Below are 15132 nucleotides of genomic sequence, written 5' to 3'. Positions count from 1 at the left end.
GATGAAGGGTGGGGGGAACACCACTTATTTTAGTCCAAAGTAATCAAAGTTTCTTGTGTTTGAAAAATGAAAATATTTGGGCGGAACAACTTAATCCTGCTTGTAGCAGCCCAGCAAACAATGACGTAGCATTTCTACGAGGTGAACGAACCAGGATAATCTAACAGGTTGCTCCCCTCCAAACTGTCTTGCCCTTGAAGCCACACAACAAACAGATGTGATGCCAAGAGGTTCAGGCAAAGGTCTGGCTGGAAACCTTTGTGAAAGATGGGTGGGAAACAGTGAAAACATTACACCATTGTGAGATAGGATTACAGGCTTTCTTTGTGTCGGGCTGTGCACAACAGTGGAGGAGTGAAGGAAGTTCAGAGCTTCCTTCCCACCATGATGCTGGGGATGGAAGGCCAGGACAGAGGCAAGGTGACCATGCCAAACAACATTTTCTTGTCTGAGCAGCTGACTTAACAAGTAAAACAGGCAAGTTTGCTAGAAGATGAAATGAGATGGGATCTCAGTTCACTACATAAACTAATTCATCAGCAGATTCTTACGAAAAACTCAGGACTAGACTAGACTAAGGTACTCTTTATTTCCTACAGAAACAGAAGTGTTTGCATACTTAACTTATTTCTTCCTTTTGCATTTTTATCTTTTTTTTTTTATGCAAACAGAAATTCTGGGTCAGATAGCATTGCAACAGCCAAAAATTACAAGGGGTTGGACAGTCTGACAGGGTTTACTCTAGATGAGTCCTACTACACGGTCAACAGTGCAAGGCACTACAGGAAAAGCAATATGCTAAGGAAAGCAACAGCTCTGACCTTTTTGGAAGACAAACAGAAGGTAAATCCAAGAGGAAGAGGAGGAAAAAGAGATGGTATCAGACGTAGCTTGGCAAGTCAGAGGACGGCTCTGTGAGGAAGACCTACAATGTGATGCCACATTCAAAAAAGGAAGTTACTGAAAAGTATAACAAAGGAAAAAAAAACAAGCAATGAACAAGCATTGAAAAGGAATTTCCCAGGACTTATGTGAGTCAAGGTGCTACAGAGTGGGAGGCAGCTGCATTACAACAGGCAGGTATCAAAAACAGAGGAGGCATCAGAGAGAAAATTTTCTCAGAAGACAGACAGGTGACAGACACTCACTTTAAACCAGCAGAAAAGGGAGAGTAAGTTACCAATTCAGCATACTGAATAAGCTGAAGTGCATGATTTTATCTGGTAGTTGCTTTGTTTTCTGCAAGCACAACCAAAAAGATGGTAAGAAACCCTAACAAAGGGTGTTCAAGATGGGCTCAGTGGAAGACCAACCTTCAGGCAGAAAAAAGCAGTGAAGTTTTATGTCCAAGGCAGTCTTGAAAATAGAGAAACTGTAACAGCGTATTAGAAAAAAAGGGACCAGTACCACACATTGTGAGGGGAAAGTACTTCTGCTGTTCACAGCAGAAATCAAGGAGATGGCATAACTGTAAACAAGGGAAGAGGAAAAACATGGGCAACCTCAATGCCACCTCCAGGAGTCAAGTCCATGCTACTCTTCTCCACGACGAGTGCTATGACACATCTGTAATTGTTATACCTGAGCAGTTCACATGTAAATTATATGGTCAAGACAACTGCAGGAAATACTGCAAAAATAAAAATATTTGCGGCCTCATTACTCACACACTCAGCAACATAAATGTCAATGGAACTTAACCACCTTTAGTGTTTACACTCCAGCACAGAACTAGGCCCACCAAACTGCATCCCCTGTTACTGTGTCTCACAGTTAGGCAATATTCAGAGGCTGTGGTATTAACACTAAAATTGAGTAGGAACAGTTTCAAAAATACTTCATTAATTCACTTTGTTGAATGCAACTCCAATTTCATTTCAAGTCCAGTAAAACTTCCCAGGTTTGCCTGTGAGCATGTGCTGTGTCCTGAGTGTCCAGTCCTGAAAGGAGCTGAGCAACTTCACCTTGAAATGGAAGACAAAGAATCAGAACTGAAAAAAAAGTCTGCTCATAAAATCCATCTAGAATGAGGATCCAGGGGGAAAAAAGCAGCACTTGAGTTGATGCCAAGGTAGAGCCTCACAGAAACAAACAATATGTTTTATAAAGCAAAAGCTGCAACTCAGGCTATCTTAACTTTGAGGTGTGCCAGTCTGGCATCTTGCTGTGTAGCTTTGATTTTTCTCATTAAGAGTCTTTGCAGTAAAACACATGCTTATAACATAGAAAACCAAAGCAGTGCAGAGATAAATTAACAGAAGGTCAGGAAAAGCATTATCTTCAAGTTATTTTCATGCCTTTACACCCACAAAACGTCATAAATACTGCACATGCAAAATGCAATTGGTGAAGTAAACTCTATGCTATTTGAAGACTGTAGGGATAACATTTTTGAAAACACAAGCTAAGGACAAGAGAACTTGTTTAATAGCTATGTTGTGCAAAATATATATATGCATTTTATCTTAATATTTCTATTTTTCCTTGTGCGGGTCATAATTTTCCTTGCCAGGTTTGCTGTTTGCTTTTTAAAACATCCTTTTAGATCTTATTGTGAATTAATAACTCTGAATTTATTATTCCCATTGTCAAATTGATGGAAGGGTGGGAATAGATCCAGAGAGTAATTAAGAAATTCTTGCAGCTAGGAACAGCCCCATTTTCTTCCTCCTACAACACACTGAGTTTAAATATGCCTTGTCCAAAGGATGTATGTACATATATTTATATGTAAATATATATATATGTATATAAAAACAAAGCAAAACAAAATGTATATGTATATAAAAACAAAAACAAACCAAAAACAGACACAAAAACCAAAACCAAACCACCGTGCTTCCTGGCTTGACTGATTACAGAAATTACTAATTTAAAATTAAATTTTAAAAATTAATTAATTTTTTCAAGGCCAGGTTGGATGGGGCCTTGAGCAACCTGATTTAGTGGAAGGTGTCCCCTGCCCATGCAGGGGGATTGGAACTGGATGATCTTTAAAGTCCTTTCCAACCCAAACCATTCTGTGATGATTTTATGAAATTATTCACATTTTAGGGTCAGTTAAACAATGACTAATTAGCTTGTTTGGATTATGTTTGTTTTTAAGTAAATTAGACATAACTATTCATATTTCTGTAATTATGTGGGTTTAGTCAGCACCCACCCTTCAGCAGCACCCACCACTCTCCCTCAGCTCTTGTCTTGGATGGGTATTTAAAACTTTGATATATTCCTTTGGGAAATATACGTTTGGTTTAAGATAATAATCCACTGGTATGTGACCATCCCAGATCCAAAGCCAAAGCCACCTAGATGCTGCAATAGAAACCTTGACATCACAGTTTAAACCAACTTCCCTGGCAAATCACTTTAAGATGCTGCCAGCATTGCAGAATGGGCAGCAGGGAGTAGCAATGTCTCAAATTGGAAAACCAAGATACAGCAAGCATATAAAGCAAAACCCAAACAATATGTTCTTTTAAGTCATTTAGCCTAAATGAGTCAGCTTCACAAGGCTGAAAAAGCCCATTAAGATGCCAGATTTAGTTCTGTATTTGTGTCGGTAGATCCAGCATCATTCAGAGGACACAGGTTTGAGTAACTCCCCAGCCGTTTACTTCACCCCAGACTGTGCTGTCACACCTGCCTAGCTTTCAATATCTGATTTAAAGCTAAATGGGGTGTTTCTAAATCACAGTGTAGTACTGCAAGCATTAGGAAAGGGAGCTGTTGATGGTTACCCCTAACTCATCTCCAGGGTACTGCACTGCCTTGAAAGTACAAGGAAAACGGGGCTCTCTTGGCAGAGGTTGAGAGTTTTCTTTTTTGCCAGTCCTTCCTGGTAGGGTTAAGGAACAGCCCCAGTGCTTCAAGTGCTGGGCCTTTAATTTAACTTGGAGGATTTTATGTGTGTGTAATTGAAGAATACTAAGCAATACAGAGCCATAATAATAAGCCTGTTTCATGAGTTTTACCTGTTATAAACCTCATCTTTGTATTTGCCAGCCCCTGCTGTGCTCTTGCTTTATGTAGTTTTATTGCACAGTCACCTTTGTCCTCTGCCGGTGTATGTTATGTTATATATTATCTTAAGGCCACCAAGGCATTTTAGCTTTGATGTTCTCCAACTGTTGCACACCTAAAAAAATACCTTTAAAATCTGACCCCTTGCCCAGGGATTCGGTAGAGCTGAAAACGTGCCTTCAGTAGCAGAAGCTCAATTAAATACAACATCCTAGGAGTGCTTTTCCACTTACGCTGTACCGCACCAGGTGTAATCACAGGTTCATTTTCAGGCACTCATTACTTCGAGCTCATTATTTCTCTGTTTCGTCAGGTTTTATACACCCGGTGAGAGCACGGTGAATTCTCTACCCAAAGAGCCCTGGAGGACCCAAGTTCTGACTCCGAAGAGGTACAAAGCGGGCTGCCCAATCTCCGATTCGCCCACTGCCGCCTACATCAAAGTGCTCCAACCCCTGCCAGGCACAAGTCACCTCCATGGACCAAGGGGAAGTTTCAACTAAGCCCAAATCTTTCCCCCTCGCATCACACGCGAAAGCCGCCGTCTCCCTTCAGGCAGCAGCTCACACAGACCCTGATACCCTGGGAACCCGACTCCGCACCGCTGCTGCCCGCACACCCACTCACTCGGAGCCCACCCTCCCGGGGCCGAGATGCTACCGGGGGCGCAGATGTCCGCCCGATCCTACCTGCCGGGGGCCGCGGCTGCGGGACACCGTCGGGCGCCCTCCGCACCGCTTTGCTCTTCAGCAGCGCGCTGCCCATCGCCCCCCTCACCGCGCCGACACCGCGCAGCCGCCCCCTGCCCTCCGGCGCTCCCTCCCCGCCCCGTCCCTCCGCGCTCTTCGCCCCCGCCAACCCGGTCCGGTCCGTCGCGATGGTGACAGGCGCGGGCGCGCACCCAGTCCCGGGGATACCGCGACCCCTGGTGGCGGACGGTTCGGGGACCGGGACCGGACCGGAGAGCCAGGTCCCGGGGGGCTGAGGCGGGAAGAGCAGGTGCCAGGGCCGGGGGGGATGAAGCAGGCGCGCAGCCGGAGCCCGCGGGTGGGGAGCAGGGGAGTCTCGCCCTGAGTTCTCCCTTCCTTCTTCTTTCTTGTTTATTTTATCTCTATTTCCAAGTGGATCTTCCTGCTGAAACCTAAGGGGTGCTGGCATAAGGAAAGCATTCAGGAGGTGTTTTAGGGGTTCGGGGGATTCTTCCTTTCCTTTCCTTTCCTTTCCTTTTCCTTTTCCTTTCCTTTCCTTTCCTTTCCTTTCCTTTCTTTCCTTTCCTTTCCTTTCCTTTCCTTTCCTTTCCTTTCCTTTCCTTTCCTTTCCTTTCCTTTCCTTTCCGTTTTCCTTTTCCTTTCCTTTCCTTTCTTTCCTTTCCTTTCCTTTTCCTTTCCTTTCCTTTCCCTTTCCCTTTCCTTTCCTTTCCCTTTCCCTTTCCTTTCCTTTCCTTTCCTTTCCTTTCCTTTCCTTTCCTTTCCTTTCCTTTCCTTTCCTTTCCTTTCCTTTCCTTTCCTTTCCTTTCCTTTCCCTTTTCCTTTCCTTTCCTTTCCTTTCCTTTCCTTTCCTTTCCTTTCCTTTCCTTTCCTTTCCTTTCCTTTCCTTTCCTTTCCTTTCCTTTCCTTTCCCTTTCCTTTCCTTTCCTTTCCTTTCCTTTCCTTTCCTTTCCCTTTCCATTCCTTTCCCTTTCCTTTCCTTTCCTTTCCTTTCCTTTCCTTTCCTTTCCTTTCCTTTCCTTTCCTTTCCTTTCCTTTCCTTTCCTTTCCTTTCCTTTCCTTTCCCTTTCCTTTCCTTTCCTTTCCTTTCCTTTCCTTTCCTTTCCTTTCCTTTCCTTTCTTTCCTTCTTTCCTTCTTTCTTTTTTTTCTTCCTTCCTTCCTTCCTTCCTTCCTTCCTTCCTTCCTTCCTTCCTTCCTTCCTTCCTTCCTTCCTTCCTTCCTTCCTTCCTTCCTTCCTTCCTTCCTTCCTTCCTTCCTTCCTTCCTTCCTTCCTTCCTTCCTTCCTTCCTTCCTTCCTTCCTTCCTTCCTTCCTTCCTTCCCTTCCTTCCTTCCTTCCTTCCTTCCTCCTTCCTTCCTTCCTTCCTTCCTTCCTTCCTTCCTTCCTTCCTTCCTTCCTTTCTTCCTTTCTTCCTTCCTTCCTTCCTTCCTTCCTTCTTGTTTTTTAATTGTTTTTTGTTTTGTTTGTTTGGGGGCTTTTCCTTTTTTTTTTTTTTTTTTCTTTTTCACACAAAGTAATGGTTTGTTCTAAAGAAATCGATTCTCCGTACAGCAGGGGCCCTTGCTGAAAGACGAAGCAGTGTTGAGGCAGAAAGCCTGATGGGGCTTATCACACTGCTCCCTCCTGGGCTCTGGGCACTTGTTTGTCATCATCATCTTGCAGTGCTGCCCAGGTCGTGGCCCCGTTGTGGTGGCTTTCAGACAAGTATCTGGGAAGAGGAGTGCCTGCCAGGGAGGATTTCTGGCGTCAACCCAGGCAGACAGACAGGGTAAGATGATAGCCACGACCCCATAAACCACCAGCACACCCGCAGACAAATGCCCTGCTGTTCCTGTCAGCTCCACTTGGAACTTTTCTTCACTCCCCACATGGGAGCGTGTGACTTGTTACACCCAACAGCAATTTATCTGATGCTTATTCTCACTTAGGGCACACACAGACAGTTGTCTGAGAGGTTTTTGCTAAACCAACCATGAATGGTTCTGGTGGTACGGATTTTCTTCTCAGTCGCACAGATTATTGGGTTGTAGCTGGGTGAGCGTGAAGGCTGCCATAACCTGCCACGGGACAACAAAATGCATGAGAGAGCCTCAGGAACTCTTAATCCAAATCCTAACACGACCACGGGGCTGCTCTGTGGTCCTACATAAAAGTGTGGTGTTCCCCCACCCCGTGTAAAAAGGCAGTGCCAGATGTTTATTCTGCAACCCCTTCAGAGTTCTGATTATGCTTTTAGTGGAAGGCTCCAACCACGTCAGCTCTGGCCACCCTGCCACAGGAGTAATCATGAGCAACAGCAAAGGACCAAAATAAAGGGAAGAAAGAAAACAGGTTAATAACTTTGAGGTTTAAGAGGCACTGCCTCGGCTTTTTTGCACACAGGATGACAACAGTTCCTATTTCAGGTGCTGAATTGCTCTTCCACTCTTGCAGTGGTATCTCCAGTGTCAGATGGAGTTTCTAATATATATAAAAAAAAAACCTAAACAACGAACCCTAAGACTAGAAGCGGAAAAAATGTCTCTGAACTCACTGTGGGGATGATCACTGAGATTTTAGAAATTATGTCTTCAATATAGATATCTATAGTAGCAAAAATATATTATGATAATGAGGATAATAATTGTTATGGACATTCAGGGGATTATTATAGCTTCAGAATTAAGTTATTAAAATAGCTTGCTGAACAAGCTTAGGGAAGGAACTCTATTCCACCAAACCCCATCTCAGTATTTTCATTAACTAGGGACTACCAACTGGCAATTCAGTCCATTTGAAAGAAACCAAGGTTTTTTTTTATAAAAAAAAACCTGGAGTGCTGCTGCTGTCCTTGAAATCATTCATAGTGTTTCATTTTACTTATTGCTTTTTAATTATGGACTAATCATGTTTCTTTTATCTAAGAAAATAAAAAGATTTTATGTTGCTGTGGTGAAGATCCACTACAGCAATGGAAAAGATGACGCTCTACATTTGAGATGTGACATAAGTCAGAAAAACAGTGCATTCAAAAATCAGAATTATCCAAAATCACTTAAAAGTTTTAAATAAGCATAATAACCAAGGAGTCTGTCCCTGCAGAACTGAATCTGGATGCTGCATTCACTTTCATCTTCTTTACTCCTCTCCCTTCAAATCATTTTCTTCTTCCTGCAGTTTCACTGGCCCACATCACCTCTAACGCTGGTTGCTACAGCTCCTCACAAACACAACTTTCAGGCCATTCAGCAAACAGCCTCAGAACTTATTTAACTCTTACCTCAAAGTTAACTCTTTAACTCAAGATCGTTTAACTCTTATTTTAATCATGACCATTCCTGATCTTGACGTCTTAAGGGAAAACTCCTTTTCCATTTTTCCACAGGCTGTGTGCTTTCTCCTGAATCATAGGTTATGATCAACTCCAAAGGCCTATGAAACACTATACTTTTGGCCGATTTATTTCACTATCTTGCCAGATCATCCTTTCCAGTTTTATCTACTTCTGTACTTTGTGTGCTTCTCTGCAGAGGTCTTTTGTTTGTTCTTACAGTGTTCTCCGTGTTAAATCTTTCTGTTCTGGGTACATGCAAAAAGTATCTGCCTTCTCTCTATTTAAATTTTGCCAAGAAATTACACTTTTTATCAGGCTGATGAGATGCCAAGTACACACATTTATCTTTATAATTTTTAGTTGACTGAACTCCACATACACATGAGGATCAGTGTTGGAATACTGAAATTTAAGCGAACATGATGACAAGAAGAATGGAAAGTGGAAAGAAGATAATGGAAGAAAATACATTCCAGTTACTACTAATGTGATCCACTGCTGCCTTATCTGTATGTCCCATACTTTTTTGTCAGTCTTTTCTCTCCCTGTTTTGACTCTTTGGTAGAGAAGGACATTGTGTTGCTCTTCTACTGCTGTAGACACCAACTTAAGTCACTGTTGGATTCAGAAATAATCCTGCATCCTGAATTCACTGGGAGTCTGGAAGTCTATTTTAGTCCCAATACCAAAGCACTGATCTAAATTTGCTTTGGGTTTGTCTGTTAGTTCCATTTGTATGAAAATTTAGTGTAGACCTTCAGAAGTGCTGTGTTAAGAAGCAGGACAGCAGAGACTGTTTCATTAGAAATATCTGTAGGATGAAGTCTTGAAAATCTGTCACATTGTGTCCTGTCTTCAATATTGGACCACTAAAAGGCACAGGCTGTATGAACTACCAGTGCTGAGATTAAGATATCAGATGTAATAAATTTGATTAATTTTTAAGATGTCTATAAAATACTTTAGTTATTAATAAAAAAAATAATTGCATTTAAGGTATGGATAATGTTCTTCATAAAGACTAAGGTGTTTTACTCTGTCTTGAAAACCCAGTATTCTATAGCAAATGTATTCAGTGCATGATTGCTGATGAAGAACCATAACAGAGCTGCAGTAATGTAAATGGTATGTCAGGGGGACCAGTCCCTCAGCTGCTTCTGAGATAATTGACTCCCAGCCCCCTGTGGCTATTACAAGAGTGATCATTAAAATAATATTAAAATTTATGTTCCCACAACGATTTCTGTACATTCCTTCTATATATAAACTGAGTGGAAGGCTGTCTCAACAAATGAAGAGCCCACAGTGCCACCTTGTTATAAAGTACAAAATTCTTGGTGCTGAATGCAAAATCACCTCAATATTGGCATCATTAAAGCTCTGACACAGTGCTCGGAATATTAATGTCACTGAAATACCACCAGTCATTTTTGAAAGCTAATATTCATCTTAACTCACATTAGCCACCCAAAAGTTTAGCCTCTTGTATAAGCTCTTGATCTAAGCTCCTTCTGTATTGAACAAAGACAGACATGTTCAGGTGGTAACTCATCCTTCAAGAGAGAAGCACTTCTAAAGAGTGAGCCTGTCCCTAGGGTCACACTATCCTAGTTTAGGCAGTTTCAAGTGAGAAGAATTCCAGTTTTCATGTTTTAAGTTGAAAGAATAAATCTCTGTCTCTGCCTTCACTGGAAATGTGAGCATTGCCAGTCAGTAGCTTAGTGCCTGTTCAAGGGAACAGTTAAAATCCACCTAGTGCAACAGTTCTAAGAAAACACTCATGGTTTAGTGACACTGCTGACACAGTGGTAAGGTGAGGAGGCCTTCAAAGAGTGCAGTTTGGAATCCCATATACCATATACTCTATACCCCATATATATCCCATGTATCTCTACATCCCATATACTCTACAGGGAAGAAAACTACAAATACAGACAAGTGCCACAGCCTCTGAAAACCTCCAGTACTTCCAGGAAAGTCCTGAATTCCTATGGTCATGCCAAGAAAACTAAGTCATCAAACCTATTAACATTGTTCAGTCCAACCACATGGACAAAATGTGAGAACAGGGGCTTTATGAAAAGCAATTCTCATAATACAGAGCAAAACTTATTTCTGTAGTCCTCCAGAGCCCCTACTCCATAATGCAAGCAGAAGAGCACTGAGAGCCTCACAACTCTTAATTCTATAATGAGAACTAAACAGGACAGAAGTCCACATTTCCTCCCTTCCTATCTCCATCTGACCTGCCTCCTGTGGCTCTCCCTGCAGTACCCAAACCAGAGCTGTAATGAAACCCACCTTTCCCACCCATGGGAGATGTAGGGTTTCACTGCATAGCCATTCAGCAGCTGCTTGTCCTCTTGCACAGTAGAATTAAATAAGACATCTCTCACCATACTTCTGATACTGAGACATTTCAGTCCTACATGTAGCTGGTAAGAGGAGAAAACCCAAAACATGTAACCACAGAATGCAGCTGAATGCAGCCAATAACAAACGTGAACAACACTTGCAAGTGTTATAAATTTAGCTATGAAAAATTAAAATTTTACTAGTACTACTCAGGTTTTTCATTTTGTATTTTGTATTGCTTGTCGTATGGCTTGAAAAAGCTTAATGGTTTCATCCTTTTCTCTTTAGCATTGATTTTTTTTTCCCCCCCGTGTTTCAAAAAGAGCCCAAACCAATGCAAATGTTATTATCCAGGAGGCACAATTGCAAAGGAAGGCTCCTGTAAGATTTCATCTCAAAATTGTGGCATTGTTTGTTGACAAAAAAGCAGAGAAGATATAGTTTCACCTCCAACTGTTGCTGTATTATTCACAGCCAAGTTAGAGGCTTTTGCCAAGATCTCTTCTAATCCTTCAGATGGTTCTGTCTGGACCATCATCTTGCACGTGTACTTTGAAGTTCTTTGTTGTTCTTGTGGAATGTTTATACTTGGTGTTTTAGACATGTTTTAACATATAAATTACCTGATTATATGTCAGTTCTGCTACAGGTACATTTCAAAGGGATTGCTGCTAGCCACATTTAACCCCACCTGGCTAAGATTAACTAGCACAACTCAAAAGTGGTTATCTTTGGATCTGCTAGCTTGACTACTTTTTCCACTGGTGAAAACAGTAAATTGATTTTTATCAAAAGGAGTAAGACTTCGGCATTCGTGCACTGCCTATCTGTCTCAGCTCCCCCACTAACTTTTGAAACATTGGGCAATTTTGATCAAATTCACTTAGTGGGATATGCCTCAGCATGTGGCATTTCCGTGCATCTTGTCAAAGAAAGGCAGCTGTGTGGTGGAGAGGAAAATGCTCAAAAACGTGTTCAGCCTTTATTGGAGATTGCACACAGGAGCTCAGTCTCAAAAAGTCTTCAGGAAATGGCTTCACTTGGCGTTTGTGACCTGTGGCACTCCTCTGGTAGATGAAAAGCTGGAGTGAGCCAGCAAAAAGAATTCACAGCCCAAAAAGCCAAAGACATCCTGGCCTGCATCAAAAGAAGCATGGCCAGTAGGTCGAGGGAAGTGACACTCCCCTTTTACTCCACTCTCATGAGACCCCACCTAGAGTGTCCAGCTCTGGAGTTCTCAGCATAAGAAGGACGTGGAGCTGCTGGAATGAGTCCAGAGGAGGGCCACAAAGATCAGAGGGCTGGAGCATCTCTCCTCTGAGAAGGCAGGCTGAGAGAGTTGGGGTTCTTCAGCCTGGAGAAGAAAAGGCTCCAGGGAGACCTTAAAGCAGCTCTCCAGTACTTGAAGGGGGTTTATAACAAATAAAGGGACAGACTTTTTAGCAGAGCCTGTAGGGACAGGACAAGGAGTAATTTTTTTAAGCAGAAAGAGGGTAGATTCAGACTAGGTATTAGGAAGAAGTTTTTACAGTGAGGATGGTGAAACACTGGAAGAGATTTGCTAGAAAAGTGGTAGAAGCCTCATCCCTAAAAATACTCAAGGTCACACTGGACAGGGCTCTGAGCAACCTGATCTAGTGGAAGGTGTCACTGCTTACTGCAGGGGGTTTCACTTAAAGGCCCTTTAAAGGCCCTTTCCAACCAAAACCATTCTACAGTTCTCCTGTTCTCCTAATATCTAGGCCATTCACAGTTCAGCTGAAAGCAGGAAAGTATATTGCTACTGATTCAGCAGATGGGAAATTGAGGCACAATATGATTAAAATTCAGACTTCCAAAGGTATTTACGCAGCTCTTAATTGAAATCTGATGGCCTGGATTTACAGCGATTTGCCTAAGGTCATACAAGAAATGTGCAGTAGACCTGCAAATTGAATCCAAGCTTGCACCTTGCTCTTTGGACCATCCTTCCAAACGAGCTGGAGTACTTTCAGAATCACACTCTGCCCAGCCCCCTGCTTGGCTGGACACCAGTCTGTTGTGAGTAAACACCTCCTTTGGTCCTCATGGTGTGGGTTGTATAGCTGAGGACTTTTATAGCTCTGCCTCTCAGGCATTCTGTAACAGTACAGACCCTACTCATGACCCTTTCAGAACTGCAGGACCACACAGCATGAAAGCCACCTGAGCACCTAGTTCCTTCCAAATCTAGCAGAAATGGTACAGTTAAAGGGGCAGTACAATCTAAAAGCAAGGTACACTTGGGTAGCCAAAGAATTTTGCATCACATCTGAAAGCTACTGATTCTTGGAAAAACAAAAAATGTCCCGAATGTCAACTAACCCCATCTGATTTCATCCTACCTGTGTCTTGGTTAATGACCTGCAAATAATTCTGGATTTCTGTATTCAGAATTGCCTGGCTCTATAACAACTTCCAAGTATCTTTTAATTAGGATTGTCTACTACAAACAAGAATGCTCTAATCTGGAAAAAAGAAAAAAAAAATTGTTTGAAAGATCACTGTTAAGAATTAAAATAAATTCCTGAAGCACCATGGAGTTCATAGGTAAATAACAGAACTATTTCCAGTCTGTTACACTCAGAGTTCCACAGTACTAAAAACTCTAGAGAATGTTAATGAACCCTCCACTACTTTCAGTACTATTCCTACCAAAATTGTATTTTCTTATTTCAGACACATACTTTTACAAGCAACAGAGTCCACACCACAAGTAAGGCACATTTTGGAGCAGGCTAATAATATCTGTTCTTGTTAAAGAGCATGGGTGCTCACCTTTGACAGCTTTCTTAGCTAACACCTACTAAGTAGAAGAGAATACACCTGAAGATTGTATTTCCTTACCGAAAATTTCAGACACAAAATGACAGCCTCACCATATAGATCACAACCTCATGACTCTCTCTTACTCTTTTTGTATATAAAGAATTTGAGCTGATCTAAAAGGAGACACAGATTGGGTACAGAATACAAGGAGGACACTGCAGACTGGAGAAATTATATGTGAACATGGAGAACAGAGAATCTAAATAACATTGGGGATAGGGAATTTGAGCCTGTAACTGATAAACATCTAGATAGCAAAGCAACAAGCATTATTCTAGATGATTTACTGAGGTTCACACGAGCTACCTCTGATACTGTCCAGAGGGGAGATGCAGATCAGACATGTTGAAATACATCTTTTAAGGATATAAAACATGAATATGCACATGTGCTGCGAATATATGGAACTTGAGAGTGCACAAAAATAACAAACCAATTAAAGGCTGCATGACAAATGTGTGACAGCAATTGTTACTAATGGAGGAACACAGGAGATAAAATTTATGTGAAAGGAAATGCTGGCTTGGATTCCCTGCCTTCAGTTGGATGACAAGTTGAACCACTGAGAGCTGTTTTGCCACCAGTAGGTGAGCTTGTTCCCACTACGCTATTGTAAAGAAAAGCATTGAATAAAATAAGTGGCTAAATAGTGTCTCCATCAGTGTAACACAGATAAATGCCAGCAAAAATGCCACAGGTGAAACAACTAATATTTTTGGTTTATGTTTGAAAAATATGCAGCAGAAAAAATTTAGGGCCATGCTTTCAAAAAAAAAGTCACAATATTGACTAGCTGCTCAAAAAAAAGAGCATTGTCTTCTCTGTGCCCAAAGAACCCACACACTTGGTCAGCACTCATCTTTCTACTTGTGAAATTCTGAGCTGAAGGAATCCATCCACAGATCTTAAAACCACACAGCAAGACAAACAGTACATTGTCATGGCATTATATTTAGTGAATACAAGCAATAAAATAAAGGGGAAAACACATTCCCCAAGGTCCCAAAGCTAGTGAATGTTCTTGCATTACTTCACATCTTCCAGGCATTTAAAAAAAAAAAAACTAATTACTGCTCGCAGTACCCAGGAGGCAGAATCAAGCTGCATATAGCATTTACAGTAAAAAACATGAGGCCATGCAAAATTTGCCTTGATGTTTTAAACTGAAAACACACAAAATACAAAAACATTTTGAGTGAATCTGAGTCTTTATATTAAAACATATGAAACTAATGTTGTTATGTGAAACCAAGTGGAAATATGTACGATTTATTGAGTTTTGCTTTCTTTAAATCCAAATGCCAGAAGAAATCTAGAAGAGGAATGTGGTGTATTTATCAGGTGTTAACCAGAAGAAGAATGCTAGCAGAGGCCACTGTGAAACACGAATTTCATCCCAAGTTTAGGTAAAATACTTAAGACCCTCAAGTAACAATGACTGTATGTTATTAAGAACTACACAAAACAATTCTTGTTGCCTCCATTGTGGAGATTGCACATACATGTGTGTTGATGGCAAATGTGTGGAATACCTTTGGCTGCCTTTACCCAGAATTGCCTCTCTCCAGTCCTAGTGAGTGGCAGGATTGCTGGATTATGAAGTGTTTCATATAAATGCTTTGTAAGAGAGGCTTATAAATCTTAGTGGAAAAGTCAGTTCAAACATCATCTTCACCCAGCAGCCTGTACTTCCTCAGAACAAAGCCTAAAAGTGGCAGGAAAATGTGGTCTTCAGGCCCTGTATCACAAGGGAGAAATTATTCTTTCAGGCTTGCAGGGAGATTTTAGTTCTGTAGAGGAAAGAGGCAACACGTATCTGCAGATCGTGTCACACAAAGTTTTCTTCTACCGAAAGGTTTGTTGGGACCTCGGTCCCACCTCAGTCTC

At 41.7% G+C, this 15132-nt stretch overlaps 1 protein-coding gene across 2 annotated transcripts in view; it reads right to left on the bottom strand.

Annotated features, from left to right (window-relative positions):
• The window catches only part of TXNRD1 (thioredoxin reductase 1), a 51225-nt gene extending 36380 nt beyond the window's left edge, over positions 1-14845 (bottom strand). The window contains exon 1 of one of the 2 annotated variants that reach the window (XM_071728613.1): positions 14778-14845. Coding sequence is in view for 1 of the 2 variants with exons in the window: in XM_071728589.1 (XP_071584690.1) it covers positions 4713-4788 (76 nt within the window). In the remaining variant the exon portion in view is untranslated. Of the gene's footprint in view, positions 1-4712; positions 4828-14777 lie in introns of those variants that run through there. The other variant, XM_071728589.1, reaches the window with a different exon arrangement.
• Between the last annotated feature and the right edge of the window lie 287 nt (positions 14846-15132).

Source organism: Heliangelus exortis, chromosome 1 (genome assembly GCF_036169615.1).
Source record: "Heliangelus exortis chromosome 1, bHelExo1.hap1, whole genome shotgun sequence".
NCBI classification, from domain to species: domain Eukaryota; kingdom Metazoa; phylum Chordata; class Aves; order Apodiformes; family Trochilidae; genus Heliangelus; species Heliangelus exortis.
The sequence above is the reverse complement of the archived record's forward strand: the minus strand, read 5'-3'. Positions and strand labels throughout refer to the sequence as shown.